Source organism: Pteropus alecto, unplaced genomic scaffold (assembly GCF_000325575.1).
Source record: "Pteropus alecto unplaced genomic scaffold, ASM32557v1 scaffold79, whole genome shotgun sequence".
In the NCBI taxonomy this organism is placed as follows: Eukaryota; Metazoa; Chordata; class Mammalia; order Chiroptera; family Pteropodidae; genus Pteropus; species Pteropus alecto.
In genome coordinates, this window is record NW_006494612.1 from 16,708,440 (window position 1) to 16,725,256 (window position 16,817).

At 38.2% G+C, this 16,817-nt stretch overlaps 1 protein-coding gene across 1 annotated transcript in view; it reads left to right on the top strand.

The window, feature by feature from the left end:
• Positions 1-16,817, top strand: part of NCOA7 (nuclear receptor coactivator 7) — a 125,851-nt gene that overhangs the window by 67,213 nt on the left and 41,821 nt on the right. The window contains exons 4-8 of the mRNA XM_006926146.3: positions 5,145-5,224; positions 8,384-8,491; positions 12,355-12,468; positions 13,053-13,178; positions 14,661-14,845. Of these exons, the coding sequence (XP_006926208.1) occupies positions 5,145-5,224; positions 8,384-8,491; positions 12,355-12,468; positions 13,053-13,178; positions 14,661-14,845 (613 nt within the window). The remainder of the gene's footprint in view (positions 1-5,144; positions 5,225-8,383; positions 8,492-12,354; positions 12,469-13,052; positions 13,179-14,660; positions 14,846-16,817) is intronic.

Sequence of the window (16,817 nt, forward strand, 5' to 3'; positions counted from 1 at the left end):
CTATTTTTGCCTCTCTGAATCCCCCTCATTTAGATGCCAAGGATATATCATCCTCCCTTTTAGACAGTGTTGAGGGCCTTGTGCTGTCAGTCTCATGTACCCCATTCACATGGTCTGATGATAGAGATGGAAGGGGGGAAGAGAATTGATTATTCAAAGGGAGTAAGAGGAAAAGGAGACACACACCCACACCAAGTAAATGTAAGGCCAGTGCAGAATTGGTCTTGATATAATTTGAAAACCTGATAATTTTCAAAGTTTGTGTTTGTTCAGATAATTGATAACAGAAAGGAAGGCTACATACTGCCTTTTCTGTTCTTCCCATATCTATATAGAGATTATAGAGTCAAGATCCAGGGAATTCACAGTGTCTCTTTTGTTTCTGTTTTCAAGTACATGATAAATATTGTCCATTGTCCTGACTTCACCCGGTTCCCAAGGGTTTGTGACAGGCACCAGATGCTCAGGTTTGAACAGCATTGTTATTGTCTCATTCTTGCCAGTTTTTATCAGAACCAGAACAGCTAACCAGTGCTGCATTCCTTAACACCACCTACCCCAGTACACTCACATCCAGGATCACGACTTGAATTTCAAAAATTCCTTTGAATCTGAACTGCTCATCTTCCTACACACCTGTTCTTCATCTGTGGTAGTCAGCATAATGCCCCCCCCCCCCCCCGCAAAAAAAAATGAAAGTACATGCCCTAATTCCTAAAACCTGTTAGGTTACACAGCAAAGGCAAATTAAGGGCGTAAATGGAATTAAGGTTGCTTATCTACCGGTCTTAAGGAGAGCATCCTGGGTTATCAAGGTGTGCCCAATTTAAACACAAGGATCCTTAAAATTGAAAGAGAGCAGCGGAAAAGAGAACTAGAGAAATGGCTGCATGAGAGGACTTGGCTTGGTGTTGCCAGCTTTGTAGATGGAGGAAGGGACCTTGAGCCAAGGAAAGCAGCCTACTTCTAGGAGTTGGAGAAGGAAACCGATCTTCTCCGAGAGCCTCCAGAAGGAACTGCCTGCCGGCACCGTGATTTCAGCTCAGTGAGACCCAGGCCAGACTTAGAGTCTACAGAAATGTAAGATCATAAATTTGTGTTTGTTTTTCATTTTGAGCCACTAAATTTGTGGTAATTTGTTACAGAAGCAATAGGAAACCAATGGCATTCTCCTACTCCAGTATCTCAGTGCCCCTTACTCACCACTGCTCTAGCTACAGCTGCCCTGCTTGCATGTCATAAACCCCACAGGTGGCCATTACCACAGAGTATTTGCTTACTCCTTATATGCTCTGTCACCCTGGTGTTGAGACTCCATCCTTGGGTGAACCCTTATTGCTTCATTTAGTATTCACATTGAAACCTTATCTTTGCCTTAGTAACTCAAATTTTGCAACTCCTTAACCTCCCCACCCCCATCCTGTCTTTACCCCGTTATATCTTAGCAAATGACTTATCCCAACTTTACTGTTAGGGTTAACACCATCTGTCTTCAGGTCTCTCTGCTTTTGACCTCAGGAACTCTGTGTATCCAATTCCAAGTTTCTATGTCTTATCCTCTATGCAGCATTTGACAACATGAATACATCTTTAACTTTAACTTTTTTTCCCACAGCCTCTGTAACATTACATTCATTTTCCTATCAATGTTACCACCACCCCCACCTCCCAGCCAGTTTTTCACTCATATATAAGCTTTCCTTAGGTTCTGTTCTCAAATCTCAGATCTTAAAATGTATTCCTTTGGCAGTTGTAACCTAATCTAAAACTTCACAGATCACCACTGCAAAGGATTCCTTCACGTCCAGCCTTCACGCCTCTCCAGGCCCTGGACGTACACCTGAACATCCATTTCTTTTAACCCAGTGCACCAAGAGAAAGGAGTCTTCTTTCAGTAAACTTGTATCTAAGACTCAGATGAAGGAGCCAAGAACCTTATGTTCCAGACATTCTTGGCCCTCTTCTGGGGTAGGAAGGTAGGAGGCAGGATTTGTGGGGCAGGGCACCAGATCACCTGGGTAAAAGTCAACACAGGTCTCTCCATTTCAGCCCCTACCTCCAGGATTTATGAGAAATGAAACAGGCTAGCTGAAGGGCCTATATTTAATTCCTCCAGGGTATTTGTCATTTTCGTAACAGTTACTTCCTTATTGGACTGGGAAAAACTGGCTCTGAAGACTTCAGAGGTGAGGCAAGTAGGAGGTTCAGTTGCTTTGCTTTGAATGGCTTCTGAGGAACACTGGGCCAACTTTCCCCTCTGCCAGTAGATACTTTACATCATTTGCTTCATGTTCCCATAAGCAGAGGGGAGGGTTAGAATTTGAACAGGTATAAAGAGTCTGAGAAGGCCAGAAGCTGGAAGTGGAGGTTTTGGCATCATTGAGAGGTAGTTTCACCCTGGGGCAGTCATGGGTCCTCTAGTCCCATCCCGGGGGACGGGACGGTCATAGGTCCTCGTCTGAAACAGTAGACCTCCATCCTGAAGTGCTGCAGAGTAGCACTTCCCCGAGGCAGCTTGGATCTCCCCTCAGCCCTCTCCAGCATTCTGTGGGCTGTGTGCTGCAGAATGCGGCTAGGTAAGTTCTATAGAACTTCACTTATTGAGACATGTAGTTGGCTCTCTTTAAAATTTACTGCAAAACAAATACTTAGGAAACAGTATGAAACCTTACCTTGTGCTATAATGATGTGAAGACAAATTAGGTCCTTAGAATGTGCCAATTACTTTTCTGCTTTTTATATTGAGTCAGCTGTAAAATACAGTGCTTTGTTTGTGGCTTCAATAGGTTCATATGATTTTCCCAGTGTGATGTTCTTTCAGTGAAAATGTTGCCCACAATCAAACTTGTCAGGCTCATTGACCTATATTGGGAATTCATTCAAGCATATACACCGGGTATCATATTAAGCACCAGACATTCAAAGATGGGTACATCATGGTCCTTACCTCAAGAATTTCAAAATCTTAGACTCTGGAGGGAAGACTTTTTCTTTTAGTTGTACAACCATGTTTGACATTTTTCTGGCCTACTCACCTCTGCCAAAAGAAAGTAAATTTTGTCCTAATTCAGGTATACATAGTTAAGCTTATTCTGAAGAGTTCAGCTAGCACCTTTTTTGTTGTTGTTGTTTGTTGGTTGGTTGGTTTTTGCAGCTGAGCAATATGGAAACTCATGATTTGGTGGGTTATAACAGTCCTCCCATTGGGACCAGAGATAATTGTGCACAGCTTATGGAAGGGTGTGTACCTGAAGCTGCCACAGGTGGGAGAAAGCTTAGGCTCTAGAAATAGGAAGCACATACAAAAGGATGTGAAGAGACTGCTGTGAAAGCAAGAGGATGGAAAGTGACAGTTGTTTATGGTAACAGAGGGGCAGGAATGTGGGACAAAGAGAATGGAGCTGAGATATTAAAAGAAGTGAGCACCATTTAGATCATAAGGTTTGTAAAATACTATGATTGCGTTTTTAAATAGGCTGTAGAATTTCCTGATCTACAGAATCTGGAGATCTAGAAATCTAAAAAACAGTCAGTAGTCTCATCTTCCTGAAGTCATTTAGATGTAGCCACCTGAAAGTAGGGAGGTCATTTTTTATCGTCTAGAGCAGCCGTCCCCAAACTTTCTGGTACCAAGGACCGGTGCTCCTATGAGAATCTAATACCTGATGTTCTGAGGTGGAGCTGAGGCAGTGATGCTAGCACTGGAGAGTGGCTGCAAATACAGATGAAGCTTCACTCATGCTGGCCCACTGCTCACCTCCAGCTGTGCAGCCTGGTTCTTAATGGGCCTCAGATGGGTATGACAAATACCGGTTTGGGACCCCTGGCCTACAGGGATTTTCAGAGTCTCTTTAGTTTTCTGAATGGATCTGATCGAACATGCAAATGACTAATAAAGGACACTAATGGAAACATCTATTACTTTTTCCCCTTAGTTTTTAATTTTAAATAATAAAGACATATTTAAAAGGGAGATAAATTCCATGTGAATTAACTATTTTTATGTTTCCGTTACCTTCCTGTTCTCAGCCAGTACGTCTCTATTTGTTACATAGATGAAATGATAACACTGATCTATGTGTGGGGCATAGGGGGTGGGGAAGTTGTAGGATCTCAGTTTAGGGCCCTGAGTTAATCGTTCACACTTCTCAGTTCTTGATATGTCACCAATGGTCAAAATGGGCTCCTTGTTAGTTATTCATTAATTCCTTTGTGTCCTCATCCCCACTTTCACGTCTTTCCCCACTCCACACCATTCTATTGTATTGAGTGTGTATAGGCTTTTATTTGGATGTGACCTTGAATGATGTGTGTAGTTTTGTGTGCATCTACTTTAAATATACAATAATCCATATTTCTGATTTTTGCCATGATAATAGGTGTAAAGTTATACCTTAATTTGTATTTTTCTGATCACATACGAGTTAGAGTATCTTTTCATAGTTAATTCAATTTTATATACTTTCTGTCACTTGAATTTTTATCCAATGTAATATGTCTCTCTGGTTTTCAATATCTTGGTTGATTATATTTAGATGTATTTAACCATAAAAATTAGATTCAGTCATATGCAGCTGCCAAATTATTAAGATGACCAGTTTTGACCTATAAAACAGAAAAATGAATGGTGCAACTTAAGAGATTGTTGGACATATATATATTTCCAAATTTTCATTATTATAAGTAATATTGCAGTAACTATATGCTGTAATATATAGCATTGTTCTGCTTTTGAAATATTCCTTAGTATAAATTCCTAAGGATTACTGACAAAGAATGAACATTTTTATGGTATTACATTTTGACAAATCTCTTTCTAAAAGAGGTGTACTGATTTACATTATACATCATTCATATGACTGTACTAGCTTTAGACATTATCATTTAAACTATTTCTTTAATAACTATAAAACATTTCCTCACCGTTATTTGTACTATTTGATTATAGTTATTAATTATTTATTCAAGTGTTCATTGATGAATAGTGTGTTTTTTTAGGAGTATTGTCTATCTATGCCCTTGGTCCATTCTTCTATTAGTGTCTTTTTTTAGTCAGTTTGACAATGGGTTTTAATATATGGTAGAATACCCTATCCTCAACTCCTGAAAATGAAATTATTCATTAAATACATTTTATTCTTCAGATGACAATCAAAACAAAACACATGATAAAAAAGAGAAGAAGATGGTGGTTCAGAAGCCCCATGGTACTATGGAATACACTGTAAGTATAAATAGGAAGTCTAAATGTTTGTTAATACTACTAAATTTACCTAACATTTCTCCCTGACACATCCTGCCCCTTAGCTGCATCCCTCTTGTGTACCCATTAAGTAATGAAGCTTCTTAAGATCTGTTATAGTTCATTTCTCTTCCCTCCATGTTTTCTCCCTGGGCAATCTCATGTAAACCTGTGACTTGAATTACCTGCCATATGCCAGTGATAACCAATTTTAGGTCTCAGACATGCTTTCTGAGTTGCCTACTCAGCATATCCACTTAGACCTCTATGCTTGGTCTTTTCTCAGGAAGCAGTGGCTCCATCATCCATACTTTTCTGCAAGCCAGAACCTTATCTTTTCATCTTCTTCTCATAACTCTCTATGTTCATTCTTACCTTTTGTGACCATCAAGCAAGTCTAGGCCAGATCTTTTCTATTCTTTCACAGAATCGTGTTCCTTTACTTAATTTATCTCAGTTTAATATTAGTGATTCACTAGAGTTATTATTTTAATGTCTATCTTATGCTTTAATTCATATACTCATGGGGAGACTAGACCCCTTTCTGGTCACCATTGTATTGCTGGTGCTTGCAGGGGGTAGACCTCCATATTATTGAATCAGTAGACGAATAATGCTGTGCTTGTGTCTATTACTGCATCTCCACATTATGTGGCATGCGCTCATCTCTCTCACTTCACCATGAGCTCCTGGAAACCGGGAGCTGTGTCTGTTTATTCCAGGCCTGGCACAAAGTGGACTACTCAGTCATAGATTTGTTTTAATTCACATTGAAATAACATTGTTGAAGAGTGTTCTCTGACTTCTAAGAAGAAATTAAGTGCTGTTGCCATTGCCTGGTTGTGTTCTCCTCATGTATACTTTTCCACTGATTGTTTATGTGCCATGCCAGTCTCTATATAAGGTAGGCAATAAGACCCAGTTCCTCCCTGGCGTTTCTTTTGGAGTAGTAAACCTTCTCCAAGTCTCTGTACAGTCACAAGGAAGAGCCCTGGCACAGCCATTTCATGCACAGCGCTCTGTGAACATCTCTAAACATCTTTCTGTGGTTTATAGGCTTAGTTCTTTACAGAAAGGATTTGGGGTGATTATATATCTCACATTACCACTGTCTCTTATAGTGTTGTTGATCCCATAACACCCAGCACAGTGCCTTACCTAATAGTAGATACTCAAAAAATGTTGGATTATTTGTCATTAATAACAAGATTCTAAAGCCGTGTATGCATCCAGTAGTATTATTCACAGGGCTCTTCAAAGAAATGAGAGGTTTTGTTTGCTAGATGCTTCATATAGCATATATTAAACAATGCAGTGAGAATAAAAATCGACCCCCTAATAAATTCATATAAACAGGTGGTCAAATTGGTAATGCAAGTATGCCCCCCTGTTTCATTTATGTTGTGGAGATTAGTTTTACTTGGTAAGTTATTTTGTGGACTTCATCGGAAATAAAAGATGATTCTTTATTTAGAGAACCATACTAGCACCTACCAGATTGCTTATATTGCTCCTGAGCTGTAGATATTCAATCATTCTATTTAGTTTCAAACATTTAATGATACCAGAATCCCTCCCAAAGTCTGTGACCTGGTTCTAGATGTATGTCTTACCCTTATGTCCTAACTCCAGGTTGATTTCCTCCTCTCCTTAACTCCCTATACACTGTATGTTCTATAAGTTTTTTTCATAAAAACATGAAGTGAATTTATCAATCACTTGCCACGAATTAACTGCTGTAAAACAGAAATTACAATTATCTCTATTTGATAGATGAAGAAACCGAAACCCAGAGAACTTAATTACATGACCCAAGGTCACACAGCTAGCAAGTGGCAGATCCAAATTCAGAGCCAACAGTCTGGCGGTGGTCTGTGTTGAGAAATCTGTCTCATACTGATTCTAAATTCTGAAAACCCTTGCATTTGAAAATATTATGTAAATATCTAATATTGAAAAAAATATATTTTAACACTTTTTAAAAAATTTTTAGTAGAGATAATTTTGTTCCGGGTAGAGATTGGAGCATATTTTGTTGTTTTCAATAATTTTAAAAAATACAGGTATTTATATCCTAATCTGTTCTACAAATTCTTTAAAGTAATTTTAGTATAACCTGTACTTATGAACTTAATTAGCCGAGACAGTTCATCTAGCTGGGTTTTTGATACTGAGGGTACTGATGAGGTTCGTTCTATACCTATCTTTCACTAGTCCACAGTCTCCTGCAGCTGCCTCAAGTCTCCACTTACTTCAAGGCTCACCTGGTGGAGACAGTTCTCCTTATAGAGACAGCCACCAGTCTTGACCCAAGGCTGTAAATGGCAACTTTTCAGTGACATTCACCAGCATGAGCTCCCACCAAGGTCCACCAAACTCCCTGGATAGGGAGTTTCTTGAGATATTGACCTGACCAGAGGCAGCAGACTTTTTTGGGGGTGGAACTTTTTTACTGTTAATTTTCACGTCTTCTCACTTCCCTCTTTATTCCTTGTCCCTCTCTATTAGAGAAAAAAGAAAAGTATACACCTGGGACATATATCACAAGTTTTATAAATACATAAAACTTATTTGACTGACCATGGGAAATTATCATTTTAATGACAGTAAACAACTACTGGTAGCTAATCCGAATTTCTTTCAGATTTCTCTGTCTTTTACTGTATTCATTCATCAAATACTTTCTATATGTCAGGCACTATGGGGGAAAATGACCATTAACAGGCCACCATCCAGTAGCCTATAGTGTAGTGAAGAGATAAGTAGACAGAAAAATGCGAAAAGAGAAAGTAAATAGTCCTATTTTCCTCTCTGGGTGGTACTGTGTGTATGTTTTATTTCTTTTCTTCATACAGTTTTATATCATATGAACCTCTACTCTATATACCTAAGTTGCACCAAAGTAAGTTTAGAAATCTATTAGTGAGCAGCGAAATTGAAAATAAAGAAGCCCAGAAATGGATAACACTTAAAATATTTTTTCTTAAAAATTGGGAATGTATTTACTTTATTTCATAATACACCTAGTTGTATGTAATACTTTTTTATTCATGCGTATCACAAATAGATTAATGTCTATCAAAAGGAAATTTTGTTTCTTTTTGCTTTATATATTGAATCTTCTTTGTTGGATTATTCTAGGCTGGAAGCCAGGACACTCTAAACTCCATAGCACTGAAGTTTAACATCACTCCCAATAAATTAGTGGAACTGAATAAACTTTTCACACATACTATTGTTCCAGGCCAGGTAACGATTTTCTTGTTGAATAATACTTTAGAAATTTTTCATTTATCTTTTATTGACATTTTTAATGCATCACTGTTAGTGCCACAGGATTATCATCAGTGATAATGTGCATTGGTCCAGTCTTTCCTGTCCTTTAGATCCAATAATTCTGAAAGCATCCTCGTATTTGTGAATTGTTCAGAGATGAGTGCTTTGCAAATGATTAAGTTTACTTATCATTAGTTGTTTATGTTGTAGATGTTTCCTAGGGCCTCAAAAGAAGTTAAATAATGTGACTTTCTCTGTAGAATATCATACAGATATTCCTAGAATGTTTAATTTGGAATTCTAAGTTTCAGTTTAGTACGCTTCTGGGGTACATTATGGCCATTGTTCTATTTTAAATTAAGCAGAATTTTTGTTTTGATACCATTTTGACAAAAATAGTTCAGCTATAGGCAGAGACATTCAGTAGGACCATCAAGAAAAGGCCACACAATTATTTTTCAGATTTTAGTATTTTATTTGTTAAACTGAATGTAACTGACAAATTTGTGTAATATTACCACTCTAGGTTAATCCAGCAAAATAATTTTTAAGACTTTCTACATGACAATATGCCCTTCTATCTTTACTTGGAAACTACATTTAGCCAATAAATGTAAATGACACAGTCATTGGCAGATCTTAGCTGAGGCCAAGTTTTCAGTCCCATTCATAGAGTTGCTTGGTTGCCATGAGCACATTCTGGTTTCATTGTTGACTTGCTAGAGCATCTTCCTGCGTCTCTATGTTACAGTGACATTTAATTCCTTCAGGATAGATACTGCTAGTTTTAAGTATAACTTTATTCTGGCAGTGGTGTTATTCTCTGCATTTCTTTCAAGGGCAGCACATGAAGCCAATATGCTATAGTTGGCCAATTTGTACGATAGTGCTTTTGGTATTTATGTCTTTGTCAAAAGGAGAAATTAGGATACTGCCAGTCCCAGGTAATTGAGGGGAAATGTGAATTGAAACTTTTTAAAAATTAATAAATTTTCATCTCTAGGACAATTAATAAATTGATTTCAATTTTGGGGAGGAGGGGATTCTTATAATCTTGCTGCATAATGTGTGCAATATTGTGATTTAAAAGAAGTACATTTTGGTAATCGAATGACCAAAATATATTTCTCATTTATATTTGGTCTTCCTCCACAATTCTGGCTCACAGCTCCTGAAACTCTTGGAATTTTCCAAGTGTTGAGAGTGGTAAAAAAATGTCTTTTGTTATGCAAATGAGGTGACTTTGGAAAGCAATAGGGATGAAAGCTAATTGCCAGTAAAACCAACCATAATATTAGAAGGTTGGAACTTTCAGTCAGTTGTTCCCCTTCCCACCTCCAGGGAGGAAAGAGGTGCTAGAGATTGAATCAATCACCAATGGCCAATGATATAGTCAATCATGACTATGTAATGGAGCCTCCAGAAAGCCCCAAGAGGATGGGGTTTAGGAGAGCCTTTAGGATGTTGAACACAAGGAGATTTGGGGAGAGTGTCGAGCCTGGAAAGGGCATGGAAGCTCTACACCCTTTCACCATACCTTGCCCAATGCATCTCTTCCATGCAGCTATTCCTGAGTTATGTCTTTTTATAATTAACCAGTGATCTGGTAAGTAACATGTTTCTCTTAATTCTGTAAGTCGTTCTAGCTAATTAATTGAAACCAAGGAGAGGGCTGTGAGAACCTCTGATTTATAGCCCGTTGGCCAGAAGTACAGGTGACAACCTGGATTTGTGATTGGCATTCTGAGTTGAAGAGGGTAGGAATTCAGAGTTGGAGGGTGTCATTGGAACCTCCAGTTTTAGCCGGTTGGTCAGAAGCACAGGTGCGAACCTGGGCTTGAGGCTGGTGTCTGAAGTGTGTGTGTATGTGGTAGAGGTGGGGGACAGTCTTATAGGACTAAACTTAACTTGTGGAATCTGATGCTATTTTGGGGTAGTGTCAGAATTGAGTTGAATTCTTGGATACCCTGCTCGTGTCTGAGAATTGTTTGTTGGTGTGAGGGGAGCCCTGCCCTTCATGTTGAACTGGATCCAGGAACCTTTTTCATTGTGGAATTGATGGATAGCAGAGAACCTAGGCGCATGTATTTACTAATTCAAGTCTGAAGATTGTAGTTACTAGAACTTAGTAAAATAATTTAGGGTGATTTCTTATTTTTTTTAGTAAGTCCTAAACAAAGTAGTTTATTGTACTGGATTAAGGTCCAGTAGCCAACAGGAGGTATGACTGTATAAATGTGCCTACTGTGGGGCTAAAAATGCCAGAAATAAGTGCTTCCAAAACTTTGTTTCTTTTGGCCTTGGAGTAGCTATTTGATTTAGGCAAGTAACTTTCTTTTTTGGACTTCGGTTTCCTAATCTCTGGAATTAAGGGTTGGGCTGCATTATCTCAGATATCCTTCTAGTCTTTGTTGTACTGCCAGCCCTCATATAACTTAACAGTTATGTGCTGTTAGTTATCCCAAGACCTGGCTATGTTCTTGATTTGGCTGGCAAAAATAAAGAATTGAGAAGAGTGAAAGTGATTGAGGGGCTTTCAAAAACTGTAGATGATATTTTGCTTTTGAGGATTTTTAAGTAATCTGTCTTGGTGCTTGGAGAGATAGGCATCTCTCTCTTATCAGTAGATCTGATAAGTCAAAACTGGTTTTATCTGCTCTTGTTTCAGAATATTTGACACTCACCTTTCTAGAGAGTGAGTTGATGGTCACCTTGAGGTAGGAAAGAATACTGGTATGGCTGGGTGACTGATGGACCACATATGTTGAAGATGATTTTCAAAGGAGGTTACATAGGAGCTTATTGAACTAAAATCTGTCTCTAGATTTTTTGATGCTTCAGAGCCAGTTTTATGACCCACCTCTGAATGAGTGTAATTTTGGAGCACAGATTTTCAACAGTAATCAGCCCTTATTTTATCTCTCCTTCATGTTGATATTCCCACTTTTATCTTAATGTGTCCTTTGTTGTTGCCTCAATTTTTTTCTGGATTGAAGAGAGATTTAAATAAAGTAAAACAGGGGTAGGACTGGAGGGGTGAATGAATAACAATATTGAACAGCTGTTATATAGTTAGCTCTGAATTCTGCTTTAAAACATTAGAGGTCATCACTTTAAGATTATATATGATATATGCCAAAATGTAGCATGTCTCATTAAAAGGATCATGATAACATAATAGAATGACAGGATCACGATAACATTTCTGGAACCAGAACATTTTGCTGAAGGAGGCTACTTTGTACAATTTTGGAGTATTTTTATTTTTGTTTTTGGATAACCCAGATAGTGATGGAAGAGAAGGTATTGAGATCATTGATATTACCTTGTATAGTTTGTCATATAAGGACCTTACTGCATTAACACTCAAGGCCTGCCTCAAATTAGCAAGTCTGGGTTTGTTTCATTTCTCCCTGACACAGTTATGTTTAGAAGCACACCATGCTTCTCTCTCCTCTATTCCTTCATATCATTAGTACCCTTCCCTGGAAGACTCTTTTCTCTCTATCCAAATGCTATGTACTGTTCAAGGCTTCATTGGCACCACATGCTTCACATGGCCTGTGCAAAATACCCACACTGCTCTCCCCTTTTGTGAGTTTCTGTAGTGTCTACAAGTGCGTTTGGTACCCTTTGCACTGCACATATTCATATTGCTGAATATCGTTTCACGGATTAGTCTAGAAGACCCCAAGTTGCTTATGAGTTCTGTGAAAGTCAACTAGATCTTAGTCATGCACCTAACATGATACTGTGCAGAGAGTAACTGCTCTTCATATTGCTTAGTGGTTTGCCTGACTCTTGGCACTCATCTAGCTTTTCTTTCTGATTCTAAGGTTCTTTTTGTGCCAGATGCCAACTTTCCTTCCAGTACCTTAAAGTTATCATCATCCAGTCCTGGTGCTACTGTCTCTCCTTCATCATCAGATGCAGAATATGATAAACTGCCTGTATGTATGTCTTTCATGCACTGAAGTTCATATTTGTCAAGACTATATTGTGCTACAGAATTCTATATGTTATCTTTTCACAAGAGTTCATCTGAAGTTCCCCCCTAAAGGGATGAAGTTAATTTGTCATTAGTTGAGAGAATGCATTTTATCCAAAAGAAACCTGTTCAGTTCACACTTAAAATATCAAAGGCAAAAACATATGCTTTATTTGCTTAAAAGCATGAAATTAAACTCTCAACGAGACTGGTAATTTATTTATACTACTTTTACTCCTTTTTCTAAAGAATTTGATCCATGAATATGAATTCTTTCATTTAGATTATTTTCATTTAGGCTATGAGTCAGTTAGGACATTTGATGAGCCATTTTTATGAGTTAATACATATGCACTTTAAAAATTTTTTCAGTTTGATTTGGATACTTATATATGTGATATTTGTAAATGATGAAAGATATTTGCCTTTTTATGTTCAAGTTAGAGACAGGTTACTTACAGGAAAGTTATGTGGCTTCATTTATCTAAATAATCTGTTTTGAAAAAAATGCTTCTATTTGATTTTGGAAATTTTTGCTCTCTAAAGGATGCTGACTTAGCAAGAAAGGCCATAAAACCCATTGAAAGAGTCTTATCATCCACTTCTGAAGAAGATGAGCCAGGCGTCGTAAAATTTTTAAAAATGAATTGTCGCTATTTCACCGATGGAAAGGTATATGACAATGTAATGTGTTTCCTTTTCTTGGAATCTATAGAAAACTAAACTAGGTTCCAAATTACCAAAGGCAGACTACATTAAAATATCTCACCCGAAGTTTCAGCTTGAGATCTCACAAGTGTCCATTTTGTTTTCGCTTGTTAGATACCTGACACTTTGCTCATTGAGGGATTCTTTGTGACCCTGGATTTATCATTTTATCTTTTAGTTTTTGGCCTATAAATTGTTAGGGAGACAGTTTAGTTTATGTTTAACAGCAAATGCTGGAGTCAGACTTGCCGAATTTAAATTCCAATTCTGCAACCCACTAGCTTTGAGACCATGGCAAGGTATTTAAATTTCCTAAGCTTACATTTTTCTTATCTGTAAAATTGGAACAAGAATAAAATTTAACTAGTAGGGTATGGTAATTGAAAGAGAGAATTCATGTAAAGAGCTTAGCACCTAACCTGGAAAATGGTAAGTTCTCAACCCATTTGCTGCTGGAGACTCTGGTATTAACAATGTCTTTTGTAATGTGTTTAGTTTTTTGGTTGTTGGTATTTTTTACAAAGAACAAATTCAACTTTTAGTGAGCCTCTGAAGAAAGAGTTATGTTGATATAAATTGAATTCCTGTGTTCATAGTAGAGACTTCATGCCAGGTTCTAAATGATAGGAAACCACATTATTTATATATGGACTTATAACTTTTGCAACCAAGAGTAAGTAATGCCTGAGATGCAAAACTTGATGATCAATCACTTAAGTCATTAAGAGTACAGAACAAATTATTTACCTAATGGGAGCCATCTGTATCCTGCTATTTCTGGTAGATAATATCCTTTATATTATATATCAAAATATATAATATAAACTGACCAAACCTCAGACTTTTAAGTTCCCACCAAAGTGCTGGTTTTTTGCTTCTAATTTACATGAGTCAGCATGTTCATTTCTGGCTGCAAAAACTTCATGTTATTTGTTCAAATTTTGCTGGATTGCTTTCTAAACATGTTAGAAATATTAGAACTATTCTTTGGCAACGTGTCTCCAAGACAGCTGTCCCTTCAGCACAGTACTATACCTGTTTGGACACGTGGTGAATACGTGCTGAGTGAATCGTAAAGAACCCAGTTCTCGATTGAGAAAGCACCTGGGACAGCCCTTTTCATTGTACAGACAGAGAATTGGAGAATAAGAGACATACATGTGTAACCCACGATCTCACCACAATTGTGTTGTAGCAGCCACTGTGCCAGAAGCAGGCTCAGTTGATTGCCACAGTGAGGCCAGGCTGTTCTCTCCGCCTCGTGACACAGTATCTAACATTGTATTTCTTCAGCCTGTTTTTCCAGCCCTCTTAAAGGGGATGTGGTTATCATGTAGGAATCTATGGTTCTCCAAAGTCAATGGAAAAGCAACATGAGTTCATGAAAGCTGTGGTGGTTGCATTTCTGCCTGTAGTTGATTCTGTCCTGCCCATTTTTTCCTGCAGGGTGTGGTCGGAGGCGTCATGATTGTCACGCCTAACAACATCATGTTTGACCCTCACAAGTCTGACCCCCTGGTCATTGAAAATGGGTGTGAAGAGTACGGCCTCATTTGCCCCATGGAAGAGGTGGTTTCCATTGCCCTCTACAATGACATTTCCCACATGAAGATCAAAGATGCCTTGCCATCGTAAGAGACATTTCTTGTTTATCAGAAAAGAAAAGGTCTTGGGAGAATTAAATGCAATTAAAAAATGAGGGCATTGGCAGGAGCGAGAGATCATGTAGAAGTGAATTTGAAGGTGGGAGATTTGTGCACTAAATTGAAAAGAATAGAAAAAAAAAGAAAGACAAAGTCAATGATAGGAAAGAGTTGGACATATAAAAATGAAAAGAGAAAAGCAAACAAGCCAGCACATAGAAATGCTATTTGTTTGGCTTATTTTTCTGAAATGAAATGGATATTCTTAATGAATTTATGAAAGAAGAAATGAAGTTTCTCTGAAAGAACTTTAGTCTGACTACCAGTAATAACGTTCTCCTCTCAGTATAATTGTTAAGCAGAGTTATGGTCTTTATCCAGATTCTCAGGTTGACAGTCTGCCCAACTCATATCCTGCAGAGAGATTCGAGTGGATGCAGCGGCGGCTATGGCCCATGTAGTAGGCCAGGCTGCCTTACGTGGTGGGAAGAGGGAGTAATGCTGGTTTGTTTTGTCTCTGAAATGTAGATGAATATTGCTTTAGTCCTGATTATTTTTTGCCTTGTAAAACTGAGGTGTGCTTCGGGTTGTGCAGTTTGATTTGGGGGATTTTATTTTTATTTTTATTTTTTGTATAAAAGAGAAGGAAGCTCCCCAGGAAAAGAAAGAGGGTTAATGAAGCTCAGGGAATTGATTCATTTATAGGGATAATCTGATTCTTACTGTCGTTTTGTCAGTGTGTCTGTTTCTGCGTATATGCTAGCAGTAAAAATCTTGAGAAACCCTTAGTGATAGGAAGGTAGGGGCAAAGTGGTAGGTCTTAACTATGCAAATGGAAACTGATTCTTGGGACTCATGAAACGAAGGGAAGATACCTAGGGAATTAACCCAGACACAAAGTCCTTAGGGGTTTATGTCAGCATGTTCCCCTGGACTCTTAAAGTCCTTTGCATCTGATCCACTCGGTCTTCGCCCAGCTCCAAGCCACTGAAGCTACTACCAGAGCATGAGCACTGAGGTAGTTTCTAAATTCTGTCAGAAGTATTCAAGTGACAGGGTTCGGAGGCAGTCCTGTTTGGTCATTAGGTCAGGAGCCACACTGCCTGGGTTATCTTGGCTCTGCCACTTAAAGCTTCATGGCCTGCATGAGTTACTCAATCTCAAGCCTCAGTTTTCTCATTGTAAAATGGAATTAATAGTATTCTTTAGCTTATATAGGGCTGTTGTAAGAACTAAGTGTATTGATATACCAAAACTCTTAGAAAACAGTCTGATGCCTAATAAGTGTAGGCTGTTATTATTTGAACCTTTAATTCATATCCGAACTCTGTTCACTGTTTTGTGGGAATCTAGTTATTCATGCAGATTGTGGCTTCAAATGCATCTTAGTTCATGCTTCTTGTGTAAAGCAGGATAAGAAGATGAGCGGGTCTTGGCCCCTGCCCTTGTGGAGCCTGCAGTCTACTGGGTACAACAGGCAGGTGTTCAGAAGTTGTCGTTAAATGTCATTGTATGCATAAAAATCCACACAGCATTCCATGAGAACCATGTGAGGGAGTATTCAACTGCCTTGGGTAACAGATGCAGGCAGAGAAGAGGAAATGAGAAGTTGGTTTTGGAAAGAAGGAATGAACATCGTGTTCTCTGTGACCAGAGGAAAGAAGAAAAGAATAGGTAAAGACATAGTTGCGTTTGGAAGTGGACAGCCAAGCAGATAAGGGCATTTCTTGCCCAGTGATAACTTCTAATGGAGTAAATCTATTACACATCTTCAGCTTAGGTTGTTAAGTATCCTTTTTAATAATAGAAAGGGAAGGTATATCTTTACAGAAAGATTTCTCTCATAGTGAGATTGTGTTTAATGATCCAGGATACAGGGCTCATGCCATGGCTAAGGAAAGAGAAGAGTTAAGAATTGGCTCTTAATGTGTTACAATTATTTCGGAGTCATGCACTGATT